Source organism: Petaurus breviceps, unplaced genomic scaffold (genome assembly GCF_028583685.1).
Source record: "Petaurus breviceps papuanus isolate PSGF00001 unplaced genomic scaffold, PetGlider_PUasm1.0 140, whole genome shotgun sequence".
NCBI classification, from domain to species: Eukaryota; Metazoa; Chordata; class Mammalia; order Diprotodontia; family Petauridae; genus Petaurus; species Petaurus breviceps.
Window position 1 is genome coordinate 42,411,559 of NW_027185698.1, and position 23,164 is coordinate 42,434,722.

At 39.4% G+C, this 23,164-nt stretch overlaps 1 protein-coding gene across 4 annotated transcripts in view; it reads right to left on the reverse strand.

Annotated features, from left to right (window-relative positions):
- SH3BP2 (SH3 domain binding protein 2) overlaps positions 1–23,164 on the reverse strand; it is a 108,324-nt gene that overhangs the window by 27,642 nt on the left and 57,518 nt on the right. For 2 of the 4 annotated variants that reach the window (XM_069070875.1, XM_069070882.1), the window contains exon 2: positions 21,467–21,526. The exons of 1 other annotated variant lie outside the window; for it this stretch is intronic. Coding sequence is in view for 1 of the 3 variants with exons in the window: in XM_069070859.1 (XP_068926960.1) it covers positions 8,609–8,688 (80 nt within the window). In the remaining 2 variants the exon portion in view is untranslated. Of the gene's footprint in view, positions 1–8,608; positions 8,859–21,466; positions 21,527–23,164 lie in introns of those variants that run through there. One more of the 4 variants, XM_069070859.1, reaches the window with a different exon arrangement.

A 23,164-nucleotide genomic window follows, 5' to 3' on the forward strand; every position in this document is an offset into this window, starting at 1 on the left:
GATAATTTTGCTAGCCACGCAAATGATGAACTGGGGAAGGGGTACAGTGATGAAGTCCCATCACCACCAAAAGTGAAATGTATCCACGCACCAATACAAGATTCATCCATTTATCCCAGATGAGATTTTCATCTCATGTGATCCTTCGGTAATCCTATGAGATAGGTACTATTTTTATCCTTACCTTACCTGTAAGGAAACTGAGGCTGGGAAAGGTTAAGTGATATGTCAAAGGTCCCACCAAGTATATGAGGGAGGATTTAAACTCAGAATCTTCCTAACTCTACTTCCAACTCTGTTCCCACAATACCTTGCCCTGGAGGGAACTTGAGGAAACTCCAGTTCCACTGGGGGTAGCAAAAGAGAGATTCACTATCACTTCCTAAAGTTAAGTTGGTGGATTCTTATTCCCCCTCTACCTTTGTCAAGTTCATTTTTAGAACTAGAAGAAACCTTAAAGATACATAGAAACTAGGGAAACCTCTAAATTGGTGAACAGGAAAAGCTACCATATGATCAGACACCAAGTTTGCTGAGAGGACTTTAAAATAAAATTCTCACATGCAGTCCACCAAGTCATGGCTGCTTTTCCCTCTCTGCCTGGTTCCCCAATGGAGCCTTGGGACCCTGGTATATGAGAGAATTCAATCCAAGGTAGTAGGAATTCTGGGGAGAGGAGAGGGTAGAAACAGCAGGGATAAGAGGATGCAGGGCTTTCTGGAGTAGGACGCAGGGTTTCAATTCAAACCATTCCTTGGGGTGGCTAGGTGGAGCAGTGAATAGAGCACTGGCCCTGGAGTCAGGAGGACCTGGGTTCGGATCCAGCCTCAGACACTTAACACACACACACACACACACACACACACACACACAAACCTAGTTGTGTGACCTTGGGCAAGTCACTTAATCCCAATTGCCCTCCAAAAAATAAAACTTCAATTCAAACCATTCCAAGGGATGAGCACATCAAAGAGGGACAAAGTGCCAGGATGCTGCGGCCAGGTGCTGTCTTCCGCTTTTGCCAAGGAAAGAGGACAGGTGCCCATAGAACTACAATCTAAAAATATGATAAGTACATAGGGGAAGGGCACAATTGAGCTGAATATAATAAAGCACAGACCACCATTTGTGAGAGGAAGTTTGGATCCAAGCTCTCCCCTAAACTGGCTGTGGGGTGTGGATCCCATTCTCTTCAACTAAAAATGGCATTCAAAAGATCATAGCTTCAGAGCAGGAAGAGACCTAAGAAGTTACAGAGTCCCACTGCCCCCCTCCTTATACATACATATAGACACATGTACACACACACACAGACACACCACTGCCATTACAATTTTAAAAATGAGGAAACTGAAACTAAGCTATCACTCTTTGCAGATAATATGATGGTATACTTAGAGAATCCTAGGGAATCAAGTAAAAAACTACTTGAAATAATAAATAATTTTAGCAAAGTGGCAGGATATAAAATAAACCCACATAAATCATCGACATTTCTATATATTACTAACAAAGACCAACAACAAGAGATAGAAAAAGAAATTCCATTTAAAGTTATGTAGACATTATAGGGAATTAATGAAAAGAAATGCTAGGGAAGGCGGCCTAACCATAACAGATCTTAAGTTGTATTATAAAACAGCAATCATCAAAACCACTTGGTACTGGATAAGAAATAAAGGGGTAGATCAGGAGAATAGGTTAGTTACACAAGACACAGTAGTCAATGATTATAATAATTTACTGTTAGACAAACCCAAAGACTCCAGTATCTGGGATAAGAACTCACTATTTGACAAAAAAATGCTGGGAAAAGGGGTGGCTAGGTGGCACAGTGAATAGAGTACTGGCCCTGGAGTCAGGAGTCCCTGAGTTCAAATCTGGGCTCAGACACTTAACACAAAACTAGCCTTGTAACCTTGGGCAAGTCACTTAACCCCAATTGCCCTAAAAAATAAAAAGAAAAAAATTTTTTAAATGCTAGGAAAACTGGAAAATAGGATGGCAGAAACTGGGCATAGACCAATGTCTGACACCATACACCAAAATAAAGTCCAAATGGGTACACAATTTAGATATAAAGGCTGATACTATAAACAAATCAAGGGAGTAAGGAATAGTTTATCTGTCAGATTTATGGAGAATGGAGGAATTTATGACCAAACAAGAGGTAGAGAATATTATGAAATACAAAGTGGATAATTTTGATTACATTAAATCGTAAAATTTTTGCACAAACAAAGCCAATGCAACCAAGATTAAGAGAGAAGCAGAAAATTGGGAAAGAATTTTTACAACTCTGATAAAGGCCTCATTTCTAAAATATACAGAGAACTGAGTGAAGTTTACAAGAATATAAGTCATTCCCCAATTGATAAATGGTCAAAGTATTTGAACAGGCAATTTTCGGAGGAAGAAATTAAAGCTATCTATAGTCATATGAAAAAATGCTCTAAATCACTGTTGACTAGAGAGATGCAAATCAAAACAACTTTGAGGTACTACATCACACCTATCAGACTGGCTAACATGACAAAACAGGAAAATAATAAATATTGGAGAAGATGTGGGAAAGTTGGAATACTATTTCATTGCTGGTGGAGTTGTGAGCTGATCCAACCATTCTGGAGAGCAATTTGGAACTATACCCAAAAGGCTATAAAAATGTACATACCCTTTGACCCAGTAATACCACCTCTAGGACTGTATCCCAAAGAGATCATAAAAATGGGAAAAAAGGATCCAAGTGTGAAATATTTATAGTAGCTGTTTTTGTGGTGGCCAAGAACTAGAAATTGAGGGGATGCCCATCAATTGAGGAATGACTGAAAAAGCTATAAGAAATGATGTAACAGGAGGACTTAAGAAAAATCTGGAAAGACATATGAACTCATGTTGAGTGAAGTGAGCATATGAGGAGAACATCATACATAGTAACCACAGTGTGCAATGACTGACTTCAATAGATTTAGTTCTTCTCAGCAATGCAAGGACCTAAGACAATTTCAAAAGACTCATGATGAAAAATGCCATCTACCTCCAAAAAAAAGAAATATGGAATCTGAATGCAGATTGAAGCTGACTATTTTCTTTTTTTGTTTGTTTTATGTTTTTCTTTCTCATGGTTACTCCCATTTGTTCTAATTCTTCTGTACAACATGACTAATGTGAAAATATGTTTAATAGGAATGCATATGTAGAGGAAGGGGAGGTGAGGGAGAGGGAGAAAATTTAAAACTGATGGAAGTGAATGTTGAAAACTAAAAATAAATAAACAACAAAAGAAGTAAAGAAAAGAAAAAAAATAAAAATGAGGAAACAGAGGCCCCAAAGTTCATCTACTTTGCCTACTTCATCAGTTTGTAAAACACGTAAAGAGTAAAAATGGGGTAATAATACATGTGAAGGGGCTTCAATAATTCTTTAGTAGAATATTCAATATAAGGACCGATTATTTTTCTTTTTTAAGTTCCCAGCAATAACTTGGTGGATGGATTTCTAAGACAGGAAGGTTTAGATAAGCTACCCCTGGACCCATGAGGCCAGGAGCTTCAGGGAGTAAGACGTCACATCTCTCAAGTCTAGGATCTGAGTCAACAGAAACTTTGAACCAGGTCCGTGTATGTATGTCTGTACACACACACACACGTATATGCATGTGCACATGGAAATGCACACACACACACACACACACACACACATACAAAACTGAAATGAGGGTTCAGGAGGAATTGTGTGGGTCAGCTGGCCAGAAGCTTTCTGTAACTCTGCGGGGGAAATGCAGTCCCACAGCTGAGCACAGGACTTCCGGCTCAGTCTCACCATAAGAAAGTAAGAAAAGAACACCTCCAGCCTTCACTGAAGGGAAGCCACAGTACAAGTCCCTCCCCTGACCACACTGCAACTGAGGTGAGGAAGCCAGCATTGTCTGGGTGAGAAGTTGGAGAAGCTCTGGTTCCACTGGGGAGTGAAAAGGAGAGAATTACTACTGCTTTCTAAAGAGTTAACCTGGTGGCTTCATATCCCCCCCTGCCTGTCACATCCGTTTTTTAGAGCTAAACGAAACCTTAGAGATGCATAGAGATTATAGACACCTGCAAAACTGCAGGACACCCCCCCCACCCCCACCCCTCACTTTGGAGTGTTAGACTTGGGATTAGAAAACCCAATTATAGACCTTGAGCCAATCAATTTCCATCTCTAGACCCCAGTATCCTCAGTTATGAAGGGTAGGGATTAGATGCCCTTTAAGTGCCACCCCCATCCCCAAATTCAGATACATTTAATGAGTGATGAGTCACAAAGAAGCAGTCAGGTGGAATGTCCATTCCACATGATCTATTGGTAACCGTAGTTCATATGGACCTCTTGCTTTCCTATCCCGAGATTCCATCCCCACCCTGCTTTATAGAATCTCTGATAGCATTTGTTACTTGAACCCATTCAGCTCAACAGCTTTATTCTCTGTGAAGTTACCCCTGATGCTCCGTCATGAAGAACTAATCTTCTCTTCCTTCAAATGCCTAGAGTATTCTATCCTTTCCTGTGGAACTTGTCACATTCTGCCTTGTCCTATAATTATCTGAATCTATACCCACTGCAGATTTCCCGAGGACAGAGACCAGGTGCTATCTGAATGTTGTATACTCCTACCCATTGGTTAAGAAAGATCTTTCCAAATGAACTTTATGTCACCCACAACATCTTGCACTTAGGGGCACTACATAAATGACTTAAAAAAAAATGAACTGATTCACTACCATATGACAGTAAAAGGTCTTAAATTATTTTCTAATTGATTCATGCTAGTCTTTTCTCCCCCAGAAAGGAAAGGCAAGGCCAAAGTTGTATTCTCTGGGCTCCCCACCACTTGTGACACTTAAAGGAAAAAGTGTCACATCAAAAAGACATCCTTGGGTTCCACTTCAGACCATCAGATTAGCAAAATGACAAAAAAAGGAAAATGACAAATGTCGAAGGACTGTGGGAAAACAGGTACATTGATGGTGAGCTGTGAATGGGTCCAACCATTCTGGAAAGCAATTTGGAACTATACCCCCAAAGTCACTAAACTGCATATCCTCTGACCCAGTGATACTACCACTAGGCTTATATAACTAAAGAGATCAAAGAAAGAGGAAAAGGACCTACACGTGCAAAACTATTTGTAGCAAATCTTTTTGTTGTGGTAAAGGACTGGAGGTTAAGAGAGTACTCATCAAGTGAGGAATGCACAGAGAGAAGGAAAGTCAGTGGGAAATCCAGATAGACAGGAAAACTTAGAAAAGATGTTGGATGTATTATATGGTTGGAGAGAGAAGCAAGCTGTATGTGGTATAAAGTCATGGTTGCTTAAGCGGTCCTGTTCTTTTCCTGTTCTGCTTTTTACTTAGAAGTGCTTATTTTATTTGGTATTTAAGATCAGAATAGAGAAAATAAAAATAAGAAAAAAACAAGACATATCAAGTTAAGGTGGGCTGTGAAAATTTAAGAAGGGAAGTACTTTTGGGAAAAATTTGTATGCAACTTTTCCCTGACCCAACCAACAAGCCTAAATATGGCTTCCTTCCTTTCCACCAAAAAAGAGAATAGGAAAAAAAAAAGTTATAGGATAGAGCACCAGACTTGGAGTCTAGAGACTTCAGTTTGAATTCTATTCCAGAACATATTAGTTATGTGAATCATGTGCAAAATGGGAATAATACACTCTACCTCCATCACAGGACTGTGCTGTGAAAAGCACTTTGGGAACCTGAAACTGCTATGTAAATGGAGTTAATATTGATGTGATTTTTCTCATTTAGAAAGCTTCTAGGATCTGATGGTAAAGGGTGCCCAGACCAACCCAAATGGAGATGGTGCCCTTCTTTTGGCTCTTCCTTCCTACCTCTCCTTGTAACCCTCCTGTGCCACCACAAAGACTCTAGACAGAGTACTCCATTTTAGGTAACATTCCCCCAAAAGTGAAATGAAAGAGAACTGTCCTTGACTCCAAATTTAGCTCTAGAAACACTAAAGCTGAAGTGCTCCAATCCCTTGCTGAGGAAGTCAATCAAAGTACAGCTCACAAGAGCCCCACAAATATGGAGGCAGCACATTAGGGTGGAAGACATGGTGGGCACTGATGGATGTGGAGTCAGAAGACCTGGGTTTAGAGACTCAGTTTCTCATCCTGAAAATGGCAAAAGTGTTGACACTAGCTATCTGAAGTGGCAGTTGTAGAGAAAGTATTATATAAGCCTCAGATCCCTATAGAGATGGAAGTTACCATGACCATAGAGACCTGCCCTCTTATTCACAACTGACTTAAATTACATTGGCTGGGTTGGCTGATGGAGGAAAAACTCTGCAGCTCTATAAAAATTCCTGCCAACCTTGAGAGGCCTTAGTTCTATCTGTCAATAGTCCAGGGAGATTTTCTATACAATCCAGATGTGAGGGCCATTCCCTTTTGAGAGAGGTTCATAAAAAGTTAGGGGAAGGAAACATGCTTTGGTTGCTATGTGACATTTCAACTCATGAGTTCACAGATTTAGATATAAAGATAGACAGATAGATGGATGGAAGGGCCCTTAAAGATCATCTAATCCAGATCTCCTAACCCCATTTAGCCAACAAGGAAAATGATGCTTAGACCATGACTAGTCCAAGGTCACATACATAAGGGGCAGAGTTGGGATTTGAATCTAGGTCCTCTGACTCCCAATACAGTACTCCATCTACAGCTCAACTCACTTTTGATTTCTAGTGTACTACCTGCTCTTCTAGAAATTATGATAAAAGCTACACTTTTCAAGGAAGAGGGAAGCACACGCAGCTTAAGTCACAGCAGGTCTTAAATCCCATGGATTTTATGGATTTGTGAGAGCAAAACAGCACAGGATGTGTAGCAGTAAATATTCATCCATTGAAATAACTGTTTTTAGTCCAAAGACACCCTCACCAAGATGTGGGTTTAATATTCATCAAGCTGGAGTCCTCTATAGTGAGAAGTGTACACATAGTCCATTAATGGTATTCTGACAGTTATTAGTCTCCTTGGTGTTTTGGGTTGTACCTATGTCCATCTATCTAGCACTTTACTGCTAAAAAACATTTTACTAACTCAGAGTGTTACCACAACTCATGAGGCAGGTAGTATGAGCACTATTACCCCCATTTTATAGAAACAGAGGCTCAGAAATGAACTGACTTTCCTAAGACCCCACAATTAATGAGGGATAAAACCAAAACTTGAACTTGGGGCTCCTGATTTCATGCCCAGTTTTATTTCTACTGGACTATAAGCTCCTTGGGGGCAGACACTATGTTGTTTTTCACCTTTGTATCCCCAGTGACAAATATAATCTATTGCCCACTGAAAATATTTAATAAATGTTGAATTGAATTTGGACTACACTACAATGGGTACAGTATGTCTGGATCTAGAACCTTATTCTTAACCAGTACCGCTAGGTCCCAATTAATTTGGATAATGAATCCACATGAAGTAGTACCATTATTTGAATCAGAACTGGATATTTCTATTGGGCTAGAACCAAATACCGTATTTGCATATAATTATACTTGCTAAGTTTTATATACAATTATATTTTATACTATTCAAAATATAATTATATGTAAAACATGGTAATCGGTTCCATCCCAATGGAAATATCCAGAGCAGATTCAAATAATAGGACCTCTTCACGGAATTCATTATTCACAGAAATTGGGACGTAGCTGTATTCCAGAGGAACTTTGTGCAAATCTCTTCCTCTTTTTTGGGCCTCAGTTTCCTTATTTGGGAAATGAGAGGGTTGGATGAAATCACTGCTAAGTTTTTTTTACCACTCAAATATTATATAATCCCATTTCAAATTCCTAATAATTAACTATGCCTACATTTCAGTTTCAGAAAGTAGTGAATTCTTCCATCTTCCATCATTGGAAATCTTCAAGTGGATAGTAGATAACTATTTGTTGGAGATTCCACTGAAGAGAGTTACTAGTCAAGGAAGGGTTAGACTAGATTAACTCTGAGGTCTGGCCCTCTACTACTAACCATCAGAACATGGGGGTTACTTATTTCATTTCTCTGAGCCTCAGTTGCCTGATCTGTAAAATGGTGATGGTAACACACCACTCAACTTTCAGGGATACTGAGAAGAAAGCACTTGATAAAATTCAAAGTGCTATGGAAATAAAAGTTACTTGTTTTATCACCATTATGCTCATCACTGTTTTAATCCAACTTAGAACAAGAGCCTTGGATTCCTGGTTTCCCACCCGAACTGTGCTCTCTCTTCACACAGTTGCATAAGGCAGCATGCTGTACTGGAGAAAACCCTGAAGTCAGAAGACTGGAGAGAATTCTGGCTCTGCTTCTTTCAACTTGTGAGAACTTAGGCAAATCAATCTCCCTGGGCTCCAATTGCTGATCTATAAAATGAGGACGGATGAGGCAATCTCTAGAATTCCTTCCAACTGGAAGTTCTATGAGTCCTTTGACCATAAAGATGCATCTTAAGGCAAATGTTATTATAAGTAGGAGAGAGAGAGAGAGAGAGAGAGAGAGAGAGAGAGAGAGAGAGAGAGAGAGAGGGTTCTTGTTCCCCAAGACACTAACCTGAAAGTATTTACTCTACACATGGCTTTCTTGCTGTAGGCTGGACCCAATAAGTATTTTCTTTGTATCGATGAATCCATCAATTTCTCAGAGTCTTGGAGAAGAGACAAGTGAGGGCATCCCCGATTCTCCTGTGGACTTGACAGGCCCACATGCCACGAAGTTCCCCTCAGGGGCTCCCCTAGCTAGGTTTTGGTCAAGTTGGGCTGTTGAGCAGTGACTAGTTTCCTTTGCTCTCTGTCTGACTTCCTGTTGCTCAGGGGGTATAAGGGAAAGGGGGCGGGGAGGGCCACTGGACAGCCTCACAAAAAGCCCCACATTTCCTGACTTTTCTCAGGCAGTGTGAAGAATCTGAAACTTGAGAGAATGCTGGCAGTCAAGGGCTAGGTCATTTCTACTTATGTAGAAAAAAAGAAAAAACTCAACAACCCCATAGCCAAAATCCAAACAGCTTTTGACACTTACTTCATTAGAAGAGTGGGGGAGAAGGGGGGTGGGGAGATGGTCAGAAAAGGCCAAAAGTTAATAGAGATTATAAACAGCTTTATAATGAAATGATAAAGCCATGGATTGAAACCCTAGTATTCAAAACTACAACCAAATGTTTCCCATTCTCGTTTTGTTTAAATATCAACCAGCTTGCCTTACCATATTCACTATTTTCCCCCCCATAAAATGAAAGTGAGTGGGAAGGGGAAATTGGCTAAATCCTATGCAGAGATGAACAGTCTGTCACTCATTGCTAGTTCCCAAACAGTAAAGTTTTAAGTGCTTTTCCCCCAACCAAACAACCAAACCACTCTATGTGAACCCTCAGGAAAAAGCCTTTAAGGAGAAAAAAAAATGTGTCTGTCCATTTATCTAATCCCCATATGACATTCTTTTAGGAATTTCATAAGCTAAAGCCTATCAAAAGGCATTAAAATCCTTCATAACCCATCTCCCTCTTATCTTCCTAGTGTTCATATACCACAACTTATTCAGTCATTTCCCAATTGATGGGCATCCCCTCGATTTCCAGTTCTTTGCCATCACAAAAACGAATTGATAGAAATATTTTTGTGGAAATAGGTCCTTTTTCTTTTATTTTTTAAAATCTCTTTGGGATACAGATCTAGTAGTGGTATTGCTGGATAAAAGGGTGTGCATAATTTTATAGTTCTTTGGGCATAGTTCCAAACTGCTCTCTGGAATGACTGGATCAGTTCACAACTCCACCAACAGTGCATCAATGTCCCATCATCCTCCTCCCTCATAATCTCTGTAATCTGGTGGCACTGCCATTTTTGCTGTTCCTCAAACAAGTTGTCCCTTGTGTCTGAAATTCTCTCCTTCCTCATCGCCATCTCTTAGCTTTCCTACCTTCCTTCAAGTCCCAGACAAAATCCCATCTTCTATAAGAAATCTTTCCCAATTGAACTTAGTGCTATCCCTCCTTTCTGTGGATTACCTCCAATTCTCCTAGTACTGTGTCCTGTTTATATGTTGTTGTTTACATGTCAATTCCCCTATTAGATTGCAAGCTCTTTGAAGGTAGGAACTGGCCTTTGTATTCCCAGTGCTTGGCACAGTGCCTGGCATATAGTAGCTGCCTAATTAATACTTGTTGACTGACATTAGTAAAACAAATTTTTAAAAATTCTATTAGAGTTCAGGAGAACCAACTTGATCAAAACTCCAGACTGCAAGAATCTCCCTACAACAACTCTGACAGACTCTGCTTGAACACCTTTAGTAACAGGGAGATCAGTCCCTAACAAGGCAGCTAGGTTCTCTGACACCTTTGATTGTTAGGAATGACATAAATATGAGCCAAAGTCTTCTGTCCTATAAATTACACTCATTAGTCCTGAGTAACAACCACTCACATTTCTTTTTTGGGGGAGGAGGAAGAAGCAATAGGAATTAAGTGGCTTGCCCAGGGTCACATAGCTAGTAGAGTCTACAGTCAAATTTGAACTCAGGTCCTCCTGACTCCAGGGCCAGTGCTCTATCTACTGCACCACCTAGATGCCCCTCACTCATATTTCTATAGCACTCAAAGGTTTATAAAGTCTTTATACCAACCCTAAGAGGTAGAAAATACAAGTATTGTCATTCTCATTTTACAGATGAAGACACTAAGGCTCAGAAAGGTTAAGTGATTTGCCCCAAGTCACTTGAATAATATGCACTGGATCTGGGATGTAAATACAGCTTTAATAACTTCAAGTGCAGGGTTCTCTCTGCCACACCAAGTTGAACAGAATAAACCTTCTTGACTTCCACATGAGGGTAATTCAAGTAGATGTTTGAAGAAAGTTATCTTGTCCTCCCTTATACCTTAACTAACCAATCACAACCTCTAGACCCTGGGCTAACAAATACTGCCTTACCATGTTAAAGTGATGCATCAAAAGATATTAAAAGAAAAAAAAGATATAGCCCCCACTCTAGGCAGCTTAGCGTCTAGCGAGAGAGGCAAGATGTATACACCTAACACAGGTAAGAAGGCAGTACCTCAGTTTGGCTTGGGAGCCACAGGGTCTTGTGTCATTGGACTCCTGGAGACAGTGCTAGCCTAGATATGGTAGGCTTCTCCCCTTCTCCCCAAGCCCTCATCACACTGCATGACTGGGTTCTGGGGCACTTTCCCACCTCCACTTCTTGACCCCCGATGGCTTGCATTTCTCGAGTACAGAAACAGAACTCAAGGACAGGTCCACATAGGAGACAGGGAGTAATAAGATCAAGCCCTCCCCTGCTGGAAGAATGACCTAATCCTTAACCCCCTTCCACCCATCTTTCAATGCTCTTGGAAACTCATAAGGATTTTACATTTCTTCTACAAGTTGAAGATTTCTGTCTTCTAAACTCACTCTATCAGCCAGCACACACCTTGTAGGTGCAAGGACTTTGGTGAGAACATCCCCAGCCATAAGCCAGCCCAAAATCTCCCACCTGTCACAGCAACTCCAGCTCACAGCTAGGGTACCCTTAGTGCTCCCACCTAAGAGCAGAAAAATGAGAAGTAAATTAAAACAAAACACCCCACCCCCAACAACTCTGCAACTAAATAAAGATCTTCAGGGCAAAAAAGACACTAAGGCAGGAAAGGGTTCTTTCCACCAAAGGCAATAAATGAATACCTGAGGGGGGAAAATACCAGATTTGGGAGATAAAGAAAGAAATATAAACATTAGTTTATGAAAAAGACCCCCACCTTCCCCCAGCCCCCTGACATATCTAATAACTTAAGTGGAGAAAATTTCCCACAGTAAACCAGATTAGACAACACTGGTGCAGTGGAAAGAGTGCTGAATCTGGTTTCAGAGGACCTGAGTTCAAATTTTAATTCTGTTCTTTATTCCCTGTGTCACCGTAGGAAAGTCACAGCCTCTCTGGGCTTCAGATTCCTCAACTATAAAATGAAAGTGTCAATCTCAATGACCTCTAAGGTTCCTTCCAATGATAAATCTATGATCCTAGTCAGAGAGAACATATAGGATCCTAGCAAGGCAAGACTGATCCTAGGCTTGATTCATCAACACAAAACTATAAAACTAAAGCATTACAAAGACAAAGGAAAAATTATCTAATTGTTAGGAAAGGAAAAGTCATTTAAAGAAATGCTCATAGGAGCGACACTGGGCTTTTCAAAAAACATCAATGAACAAATGTCAAAACTTAACAAAAAAAATTTTTTTAAGTATTTTTGAAAATAGGACTGAACCTCAAAATCATGTGCCCTGAAAATGACTGTATTATTTGAAAACAGAATCAATCAATAAGCATTTATTAAATACTATGTGCCAGGCACTATGCCAAGCCTTGGGCATATGAAAAGGGAAAAAAGCAAAAAACAGTTACAACTCATCAATATACTTATAGGTTAACAAAAACATCAATATGCTTTAACCCTATTACTTTTAGCTAAAATGTAATATGTGGAAATGTAAGAATGTTGTATAATACTGTCTATAGAAATAACTAAATTAGGATATATTATTAAAATCAGCACTAAAGGGTAAAGAACACTAAAAATCTGTACCTATCATTTTAAAAGGCACTTACCATAGATAATGAATGATGGAAATAGAGTAGGCGGTGGGGAGGAAAAAAGGGAGTCAACAGTGCCAAAGGCAAAACCTCTCTAAACTAAAAAAGATTAATCTTCGGGGAAGCATATGAATGAACAATTAAAAAAATAAAGATGCTTCTTCACATTGTCCATTATTCACATATTTTTAATACATCCATAAAGTCCAACTCCAATGGCTTATTGTGATATGGAAGTGACCCTCAAGTCTGAAAGACTATTCTAGTGGGAATAAAGCTTGGACTAGCAGGCATCATTATGCTTTTAAGCTATTTTGCTATTAAGCTAGTAGCATTTTACCACTAAGCAGGTGGCATCTGCCTTCCAAGAACCAGCTAAGTGTAAAAAAAAGCTCAACACCTGTATATCCACAGTAAGCCATGAAAAATAAAACTACCAAGTGACCACAGTTCTGTAGAGCTCACTTCCACTTCAGCAATGACTGTGTCAGTGGTGATGAAAAAGTGGGCAAAGGAGGCTCAGAATCTCATAGTTTGGGGACATATTTTATAAATACCAGCTTAATTACTAGAATTCTAAATGTGAGAACCTTGTCCAATGACTAGCATGATGACTTAATACTGGGGGGGACTGAATCCTACTGATATGAATATTCTTGCCACAAATAAATGAAACCAGAAGACAAAAGGAAGATTCAGCTAAATGGAAGGATGCCTGGGAAGTTCTCCTTAGAGAGACAAAAAATAAATTTGCTTGTGGGTCGAAAGGTAACAATATACAAAAGTATGAGATACTTGCTCAGCTTGTGCTTCAATGCTCAAGAAAAATACATTTTCAAGAAGACCACGAAGAAGATCCTTGTAGCTCTAATAATAACAAAAATAATAATAGCTAGCATTTCTATTGTTTTAAGGTTTGTCAAGAGCACTTAACAAATCCTATCTCATTTTATCCTCACAACAAACTGAGAAGTAGGTGCTATTATTAGAGGCAGTTTCCTCAACTGTAAATGGTGGGGCTCTGAAGAGGATTTTATATATATATATATATTTTTTTTTTTAATTTTTCAAATGATTTATTAACTTCTGATTTACATCATTAATTTCTGCCAGATTTTGAGTTACAAATTTTCTCCCCGTTTTTCCCCTACCCACCACCCTAAAATAGCAGCCCCACAGGATATCTCCTCCTCCAATCTGCTCTCTCCCATATTTTCTCCCATATCCCTTTTTACTTTTCCAGTGGATCTCTATGCTCCAGTGCCTGTATATCTTATTTCCCAATTACATATAAAATAGTATTGATAATAGTATACACACACACACACATATATACATACATATTTGAATATTTGATTTTAAAACTTTGAATTCCAGATTCATTCCCTTCCTCCCTTGTGACCCACCCTTACTGGGAAGATAAGCAGTTCAGTATAGGATGTACATGTGTGGCTAATGCAAAACAATAACACAGCAGATATATTGTAAAAGACTGACTAAATTTCCCTCCCTCCTATCCCACCTCCCACTTGTTCTGTTCTTGAAGAAGATTATATGAGGTATTATTTGTAAAATGCTTAGCACAGTATCTGCTATGTATGCAGTAGGCACTATATAAATGCTAATCCCCTTCCCTATTATTATTATTCTTAGATGGAGAAACTGAGGCAGAAAGCAGTTAACTGACTCGTCCAAGATGAGGTGTATAAAGAAATTCTGTGAAAAACTTGAAAAGACCCTTGAAGTTAAATCAAGATATGCTATAATATTCAGCAGATTTAGTGCAAATGTGGGCATTGTAGCAGCAAGCACCCCAGCGTCTCCAGGGTGGCTGCCAATACAGGTTCTTGGATCTGCTTTGATAAAGGAAAGCAACTCAAAATGGGTTAACAAGCTTACTTTAATCAGTCAAATATGTATCGTTTACCTAGTTCAGGGGGAAAAGGTCAGCACACTGAACTTCTGAATATACAGACAGAATTATCAAGACAGAGAAACAGATCAAGTAGACAGTTTCCAAACTGTCCAACCATTACATCCATACCAAATCAACATCCGGGTTTTTCAAAGCCAGGGGGCTCTCAACAATGGCTTCCCAGAGTCTCATCTGATCAAATCACAGAACACTTCTCAAAGTGAGCCCCAAAACAAAGCCTCAAATCAGGGTTTATATAGCCTTCTCCTGGCTCAGAGAATGTAACAACCTTCTGGACCCACTGGCCAATCAAAAAGTATCTACTGAAAAACAAGCCTCCCACCCCAGGCTCCAGGTGCACTTTAGCCTAGGGGCAGGGAAGATCTTAAAAATTTATATTCCCATTACAGGCATAAGGGAAGACAGTGAAATATGTTGGAAAATGGGCTTAAAATTGAGAAATTAAAGTCATCAAAGGCTTGGAGACTTCATAGGAGCCTTACACAAACATATCACGAATGCTTTCTTTAAGAAGAGAATCAATAGGTACTAGACATGGGAAACATCAAATTACACCTGCTCGCCAAAGGTATATATCCATGTCTTGGGGGATGCCTAGCAGAGAGTCCAAATGTCGGGGGAGGGGGGGAAATTCTCCTATACATAGCCAGGTTCTCCTGATGCTTGTGTCTGTAAATGGTATTAAGTCCCAGCACACTGCAGGGCTTTCCAAACGAGATCAATGATCACTTAAAAGAGTTTAGACTAGCTTCATAGAAAAAACCAACTAAGATAAAGAATCTTTATTGTCCAGGCTATGATCTGTAGTTGAATGGGCAACCCAGAGAGTTGGTCCATCTATCCATCCATCTAAAGCCAGTGAGCAGATCTTTTTCATTTTGCATCTGGATTGTCTTTGAGAAATAAATAATTATTTTAATGACCCCAAGCTTCTCCCTGAAAGAGGGCCAACTTTTTTCTTAACACATGTAACTTCTAAATCAGATTTGTTTATTTATTTAACACCAGTCTTTTCCCAAAAACCACCCCCATAATTGTATTTCACATTTTAAAAGCTATGTATAACTACTTCTACAGTGACTACAACCTATAGTATATACCACTTTCCATTGTTGTAGCTTATCATTTGTTGATGGAAAAATACATGGATATACTTTTAAGATATTAAAATTAGGGGCAGCTAGGTGGTGCAGTGAATAGAGCACTGGCCCTGGAGTCAGGAGGACCTGAGTTCAAATCCGGCCTCAGAAACTTGACACACTTACTAGCCATGTGACTTTGGGCAAGTCACTTAACCCAAAGTGCCCTCCAAAAGTAAAAAAAAAAAAAGATATTAAAACTAACATGGTCCAGGTGTAGTTGACTTGAGAATGGTTGCCTTTCAGTTCTCTTCATTTGCATTTTTGTAAACATTGCATGGGAGAGACTCATGATGGAAAATGCTATCTACATCCAGAGAAAGAACTATGGAGTATGAATACAGATCGAAGCATACTATTTTCTCTCTCTTTTTTTCTTTCTCATGGTTTTTCCCTTTTTTTCTCATTCTTCTTTCACAATGTGACTAATGAGGAAATATGTCTAATAGGATTGTACAGGTATAGCCTATATCAGATTGCATGCCATCTTGGGGAAGGAGGAAGGGAGTGGGAAAAATTTGGAACTCAAAATCTTATAAAAGAGAACGCTGAAAACTCTTTACATATAATTAGAAAAAAATACTATTAAATGGGAAAAAATGCTAAAAAAAAAAAAGTGCTATATAAACATCAAATGCTACCACAATCAAATCCACAAAGATGGTAAAAAAAAAAAATGGAAAGGGGTGGCTAGGTGGTGCAGTGAGTAGAGCACTGGCCCTGGAGTCAGGAGGACCCGAGTTCAGTTCCAGCCTCAGACACAAAAACTAGCCGTGTAACCTTGGGCAAGTTACTTAACCCCAATTGCCCTCCAAAAAGCAAAAAAAAAAAAAAAAGGAAAATTTCCATGTTCAGGGGCTATAGGAAGACAAGCATACTAGATGACTGCTAGTAGAATAATATATTGCTCCAACTGCTCTGGAAAACAAGCATCATACAAGAATAGCTCTAAATTGTTCATAACTTTTGACCCAGAAATCCTTTACTGGTATACTCCAAACAGATTAATGACAAGAATGATGGGAACTTACATTCAATCAATAAGCATTTATTTAGTGCTTATCATGTGGCAATCATTGATCTGGTAAGTGCTGGGGACACAAAGAAAAAGCAAAAAGTCTCTGCCCTCAAGGAGTTTACATTCTAAGGAGGAAGACTATGTGTACATAAATAACTACATGCAAGATACATACACCTAGCAGCATTATTTGTAATTGCTATACCCCTTCCACCCCCCAAAATGAAGAAACTGTCAAACCAAAAGACTTGCCCAACAACTGGGAAATGGCTGAACACATCGTCGTATGTGACTAAAATGGAACATTACTGGATTGTGGTGAATATAAAGAATTCAGAGAAACATGGGAAGATTCATGTGAAATGATGTAAAGCAGACCTTCTAAAAGGGCAACACACAGGAAGACTACCGCAATGCAGACTGGAACAAGCTGGAACTAGAGAAATAGTTATAATTAATGCATACCCTTCCTTTCTGCTAAGGACTGGGAAGTTAAGAAAGGCCTAAGTGTCATGTGCAGTGAGTTATAATCACTCTAGTTTTGTTGAACTGTTTTGGGGGCATTTTGTATGTCTATGTGTGTGTGTGGGGGATGGGTAAATGCTGTGAAATGTTTATAGTGTCCAAATAAAATGATCAATAAAAATTTTATTTAAAAATAATGGAAATAGTGTGTTTTCCCGGGGGAAAAGGGAAGTTGAAACATTTGTGCAAGGTCCCTGGGTGAGTCAATCACCCTTCAAAAACTTCCCAAAATAGAGGTGAAGATGAAGCAGAGATGAAATGAGAAATCCCACTTCCTTTTATGACAAAAATAAAAAGAAACACCAGAGAGAATCTTAGAAAAAAGGCAATACATGTCATTTTGGCATGTTAGATGGCGCCAGTCCCATTTTCTTGCCCTATACTTTCATTTCCAAGGTGGGATGTGAATCAAATGAAATTCAACTTAAGTTTTGTAAAAAAAAAAAAAAAAAGACTTTACCACAGAATGTTAGAGTGGAAGGGGGCTTAGAAATTATCTGCTCCATCCACATTATTCTACAAACAAGGAAACTTAAATCCAGGGAGGCGAAGCTCCTCTCCAGGGCCACACAACTTCAATGAAAATATTTAAACTATTTCCAGTTAGTTACATGCTAATTTAAGTACTACTTTAAGTATATGAAAAGATCAATGTCAATACTCTCTCTACCAAGGTTGATCACACATCTCTCCACAACATATCTGACTTAAGTAGGCTGGTCTTTGAATCAAAGGTCTATCAGTGGCGGAACTAACTTGAAAAGAACTTTTTTTTTTAAAGCAATTGGGGTTAAGTAACTTGCCCAGGGTTACATGGCCAATTATTTTGTGTGGGTGCTAAGTATCTGAGGCTGGAAAAGATCCTGGGTCCTCCCGACTCCCGGGCCCGGCACTCTTACTCACTGCGCCACCTAGCCACCCTGAAAAGAACCTTAAAAACAAACACACACCCAAATTTCATTTCCCCCTTTGAAATTCCCAGGGATTTGTACAGTATCTTGTGAGGATTAGTAAGAGTATTTAGCTTATTTACTGTAAGAAGCACTAATAGTATTATCATTATTGTTACTATAAGAATAATTTTACTAGGTGGCTGAAGTTTTTGTTGATTTAAACTGTTTGTCTAGCTCTGTATAAGGCTCTGAACTGAGAAGAGAGGAGGAAGATTAAGAATTCTGTTTGATACAATTGCCTAAGAGCAAGGACCTTGCTCAGCAAGTTACTTATCTGACTCACTGTTTATCAAGCTCTGGAGCCCAGGAGTTTCCAGGAGTGCCAGAGACTTGAAACTATGTTTCTCCCTTTCTATGAATGAATCAAAAAATGTATTTGTTAAGTATTTACTATGTGCTGAACAATGTGCTCTGTGCTTAGTGTTTGTATCCATAAATAGAAGAAGACATTCTCTCCTCCCCAGGAACTCACATTCCAATTGGAAAAGACAATACCTATAAAAGAGTTCAGGTTCAGACAGTGTTCTTAGGGTGTAGGCCAGATGCAAGTCCCATGGATCCTTAGGGTACCCAAGTCTGATAACAGTGTCCAAGGGTCTGGAGGGCACCACGTCAGGTAGGTGGAAAAGGTCCAGAGGGTCTACTTACTTGACTGAAATAATTCTCCCCCAAGTTATCAATAATCTGGAAGATCATTAGGATGTAATACAATGGCATATGGGGAGGCTTGCTGCTCCTTTTCTATCTCAATGGAAGGCTTGTAGCTAGCTGGTGGCTCCCAGCTATATATAAATGGCACAAAGAGCGTGTCCCTCTTCTTGCCCACTGCCCAATGGGGTTTAGTCTCTTTTGGACCAAGAGAGAAGGGGCAAAGTGAAGACAAAAAGGTAGTATGCCCTGCTGGTAGCTCTTCCCATTGATGACCCCCATTCCTAACCCCCACTCTGGTTCCCAACACTTTCCTCCTTACTGATTTCAATGATGAATTCTTGCAGCCAATTTCCTCTTATCAATTCACTTATAGTCAATTTCCTTTATAAATAATAAAAGGACTGGACAAGATCAAAGGATCATAGATTTAGAGACAGAAGGCACATGAGATAGATATCATCTAGTCCAAACTATACATTTTTCAGTTCAGAGGTTAGTGACTTGTCCAAGGTCACAAAGGTAGAAAGTGGCAATCAACCAATCAACAAGCATTTATTAAACACTACGTTCTGGGCAATGTGCTGAGCTCTAGGAATACAAACAAAAAAATAAAAACACTTCCTGCCCTCAAAGAGTTTACATTCTAATGGGGAGATAAAATAATAATAATTAATAATAGTTAACATTTTTGGAGTTTTTACAAATTGCAAAATTCTAAAAATATTATTTCATTTTATTCTCACCCACTTGGGAGGTAGGTGTGTTATTATTTTTCCCATTTTATAGTCTGTAACTGGAATAGGCACTGGTTAAGTAAATTACTAAGGTAGCTAATAAGTGTCAGAGGATAGATTTGAATTCAGGACTTTCTGACCGCAAGTCAAGTTCTCTATTTCACTGTGCCACCTAGTGGCCTATACCTGTTCATACAAGATACATTCCTCAGAGTAGATGGGAAGTAACTTTAGAAGGGAAACCACTAACAGCTGTAGGAGGTGGGAGGGTGGGAGAGAGCCTGGGGATATCCTCCTATAGAAGGTAATAGATCTAAAATGAGCTACAGATTCTAAGAGGCAGAGGTGAAAAGGGGGGATAAATATTCCAGGAATGTAGGACAAGCAGTGCAAAGAAATTGAAATGGAAAACAGAATCATGTGTGAAGACTAATAATGGATTGTTGCGTACATGGAAGGTAGTAAGGTTGGAAAGGTGGGATGTGGCCAGGTAGATAAAACCTTTAAATAACAAAAGAAGATTTTATATTTGATTAATTAGTAGAGGTAACAGAACATTTACTAAGTATCTCCCACATGCCTTGCCAAGTACTCTGCTAAGCATGAGGCTACAAATAGAAAAAAACAAAAACCATACCAGTCTCTGTTCTCAAGTTCAAACTCTAACTAGGGGAGATCACCAAGTGCTCACCCTTCTTGACCTCTTGGTAGCATTCGACGCTACAGACCACTTTCTTCCAGATACTCTTCTCTCTTCTATATTCTAAGGTTTATGCTAGCTTGGTCACTTTCATATTTTATGTTTCCATCTCCTCAGATTCAGCCTACTTCCCTGAGGAAGATATTTCTAGCCTCTCTCCAAACATTGGTAAAGAAGGTGAAAAAAAGGGAAACAAATGGGAATGGTGATGGTAGAGGCCATGGAGGGAGGGATTCTGGAATTTTTTTCACTATTTTGGAAGGGAAGATGGGATATTTAAATGTCTCAATACATAACAGACACAAAATGTTAGATCTGGAGTCAGGAAGACCTGAGTTCCAATTGAGCCTCAGATATTTAGTTGTGTGACTCTGGGTGAATTGCTTTACTATTTGCTGGCTTCAGGTTACTCATCTGTAAAATGCTGCTTCCCAGGGTTGCTGTGAGGATAAAATGAGAGGACATTTGTAAAGTGCTTTACAAATCTTAAAGTGATATTCCAATGCTAGCTAAAGGTAAGAAACCATGGATTTTCTGAAATGCAGCAATAACTCACGAAACACTTCTAAGCACCCTCCCTGAAGGTGGACTGGCAAAGTGCTTTTGTGACACTTTATTATACTGAAGGACAAAGATGATGGCACTGAAGAAGAGTAGAAAGACCAATGGATTTGGAGTCTCAGGGTTTGGATTGGAATCCCAGCTTTGATACTTACCATTAGGCAAGTCACTTTCCCTCTCTGGGATTCCATTCCCCAGTGTGTAAAATGAGAGGGTTGAACAGGATGATCAAAATCCTATGTTACAAAGTAAGTCACACCAATAAACACAGTCCTTTCCCCTGAGGGGCTGACCTGAAGTGACATGTTATGATGGGAGAGGCTGCTATGGAAGATACTCTGGATCTGCATTTGGTGAGAATATTTTCCTGTGGGAGGAGACTAACCCTCCATTCTGCAGAAGCTCATCCTTCTGCAGAAGCTCATACAGCAAGAATACTGTAGCAATGTTATATTTCTACAAATGCTTAGACCACCAAAATCTCTGAAGAACTAAAGTGTTGAACAATTCAAAGGTTAGTGGGAAAATGAAGTATGGGCCTTAAGGGGACTGTTAGAAACAGTCATTTCAAGTGAAAATTCTAAGAGGTGAGACGAGACTTACCCAGCATATAAATGTCTGCAAACCTGAACCAAGGTGAAGCACTAATCAATAATCTTGTCTCTAAAAGGAAAAGAGAAAAAAAGGCATTTACTTTAGGGTGAAGAGATCCCCTAAGCTACATATAGTGTTGGACTCATTTCAAGGGTAGGAAGAGAAAAACCAAATTTCATACAGTCCTGAGGAATGAGAATTTCAAGAATTCAACCCAAAATCTGGCATTGCTTTGTGTAGCAAGGAGGAAGGAGTTTCCTTGGCATTTCAGTTTTTTTTTTCCTAAAGCAATTGGGGTTAAGTAACTTGTTCAAGGTTACACGTCCAGGTGTTTCTGGGTGGGTGCTAAGTGTTTGAGCCCAGATTCGATCCCAGGTCATCCCGACTCTGGGGCCGGTGCTCTTACTCACTGTGCTACCTGGCTGCCCCTTGGCATTTCAGTTTGACTCTCTTTAGATGAAGAAGGTTCTAGTCACCTGACCTTTCAAAACACTGAAAAATGTAAAAATTCTGGCCCCTAGAGTCCATTACCTACTCCAAAGTACAGTAAAGATTACAGAACAAAGTCAGGAAACAGAAGACATTGAAGTGTCACTGCCAACATCCTATCTCCTCCCCTCCTCCCCCCAGGTTAAGTGACTTGCCCAGGGTCATGCAGCTATTAAGTTCAAATCTGAGATCAGATCTGAACTCAGGTTCTCCTGATTCCAGGGTCAGTGCTGTATCCATTGTTCCAGCTAGCTGCCTCCCAACCTCCCAACATTCCATCCTTAAAGCAGGGATTTTGAACATTTTAGGTGTCATGGACCCCTTTCATAGTTCAGTGAAGTCTATGGACCTCTTCTCAGAATAATTTTTTAAAAGTATGTGATAAAAACCATGAGATTATAAAGGAAACCCATTACATTGAAACAGAGTTGTCAAAATATATTTTTTAAAAGTTCATGGACTACAGGTTAAGAAACCTTGCCTTAAAGCAATTACCAGATTTATCAATGATAAGCCTAATATAGACTTCCTCAGACAACAAAGGAATATACCAGCTTGGGGGAAAAAGTCATCAAAATAACCACATTTTATTAAAATTAGGCTCAGTGTTATTAGACTCACTTAATATGAAATAAATAGAGGTGGAGAAATAGAATGCCTAGGGGTACAGAGTGCTGGCAGATACACCTTGACTCTAGAAGGAGCTAGGAGGTACAGTGCATAAAGCTGGAGAAATCAGGAAGAGCTGAATTCAAAGCCAACCTCAGGCACTTTAACACCGTCACAATCTAACTTCAACTCACCTTTCTGGTATTAAGTGACTCAAAAATGCTTGTGTGTGTGTGTTTTTTTGTTGTTGCCGTTTTTGTAGGGGGAAAGACTGGGCAATTGGGGTTAAGTGACTTGCCCAAGGTCACAAGGCTAGTAAGTGTTAAGTGTCTGAGGCCAGATTTGAACTCAGGTCCTCCTGAATTGATGCTCTATTCACTGAGCCACCTGGCTGCTCCTCAAAAATGCTTGTTGATTTCTAAAGTATTACTGGAAAATGATGGATTGATGAATCATAGGCATAAAGAAGGGGAAGCGTGGAGACACATACAAGTATTATACCTTCCCCCCAAATGCAGAGAAGCTGATGATGAACATCTTAATCATCTCCACCTTAAAGCCATGTACTTTAATTGTCTAATATCAACTTAATTTTGTTTCTGTTTTCAG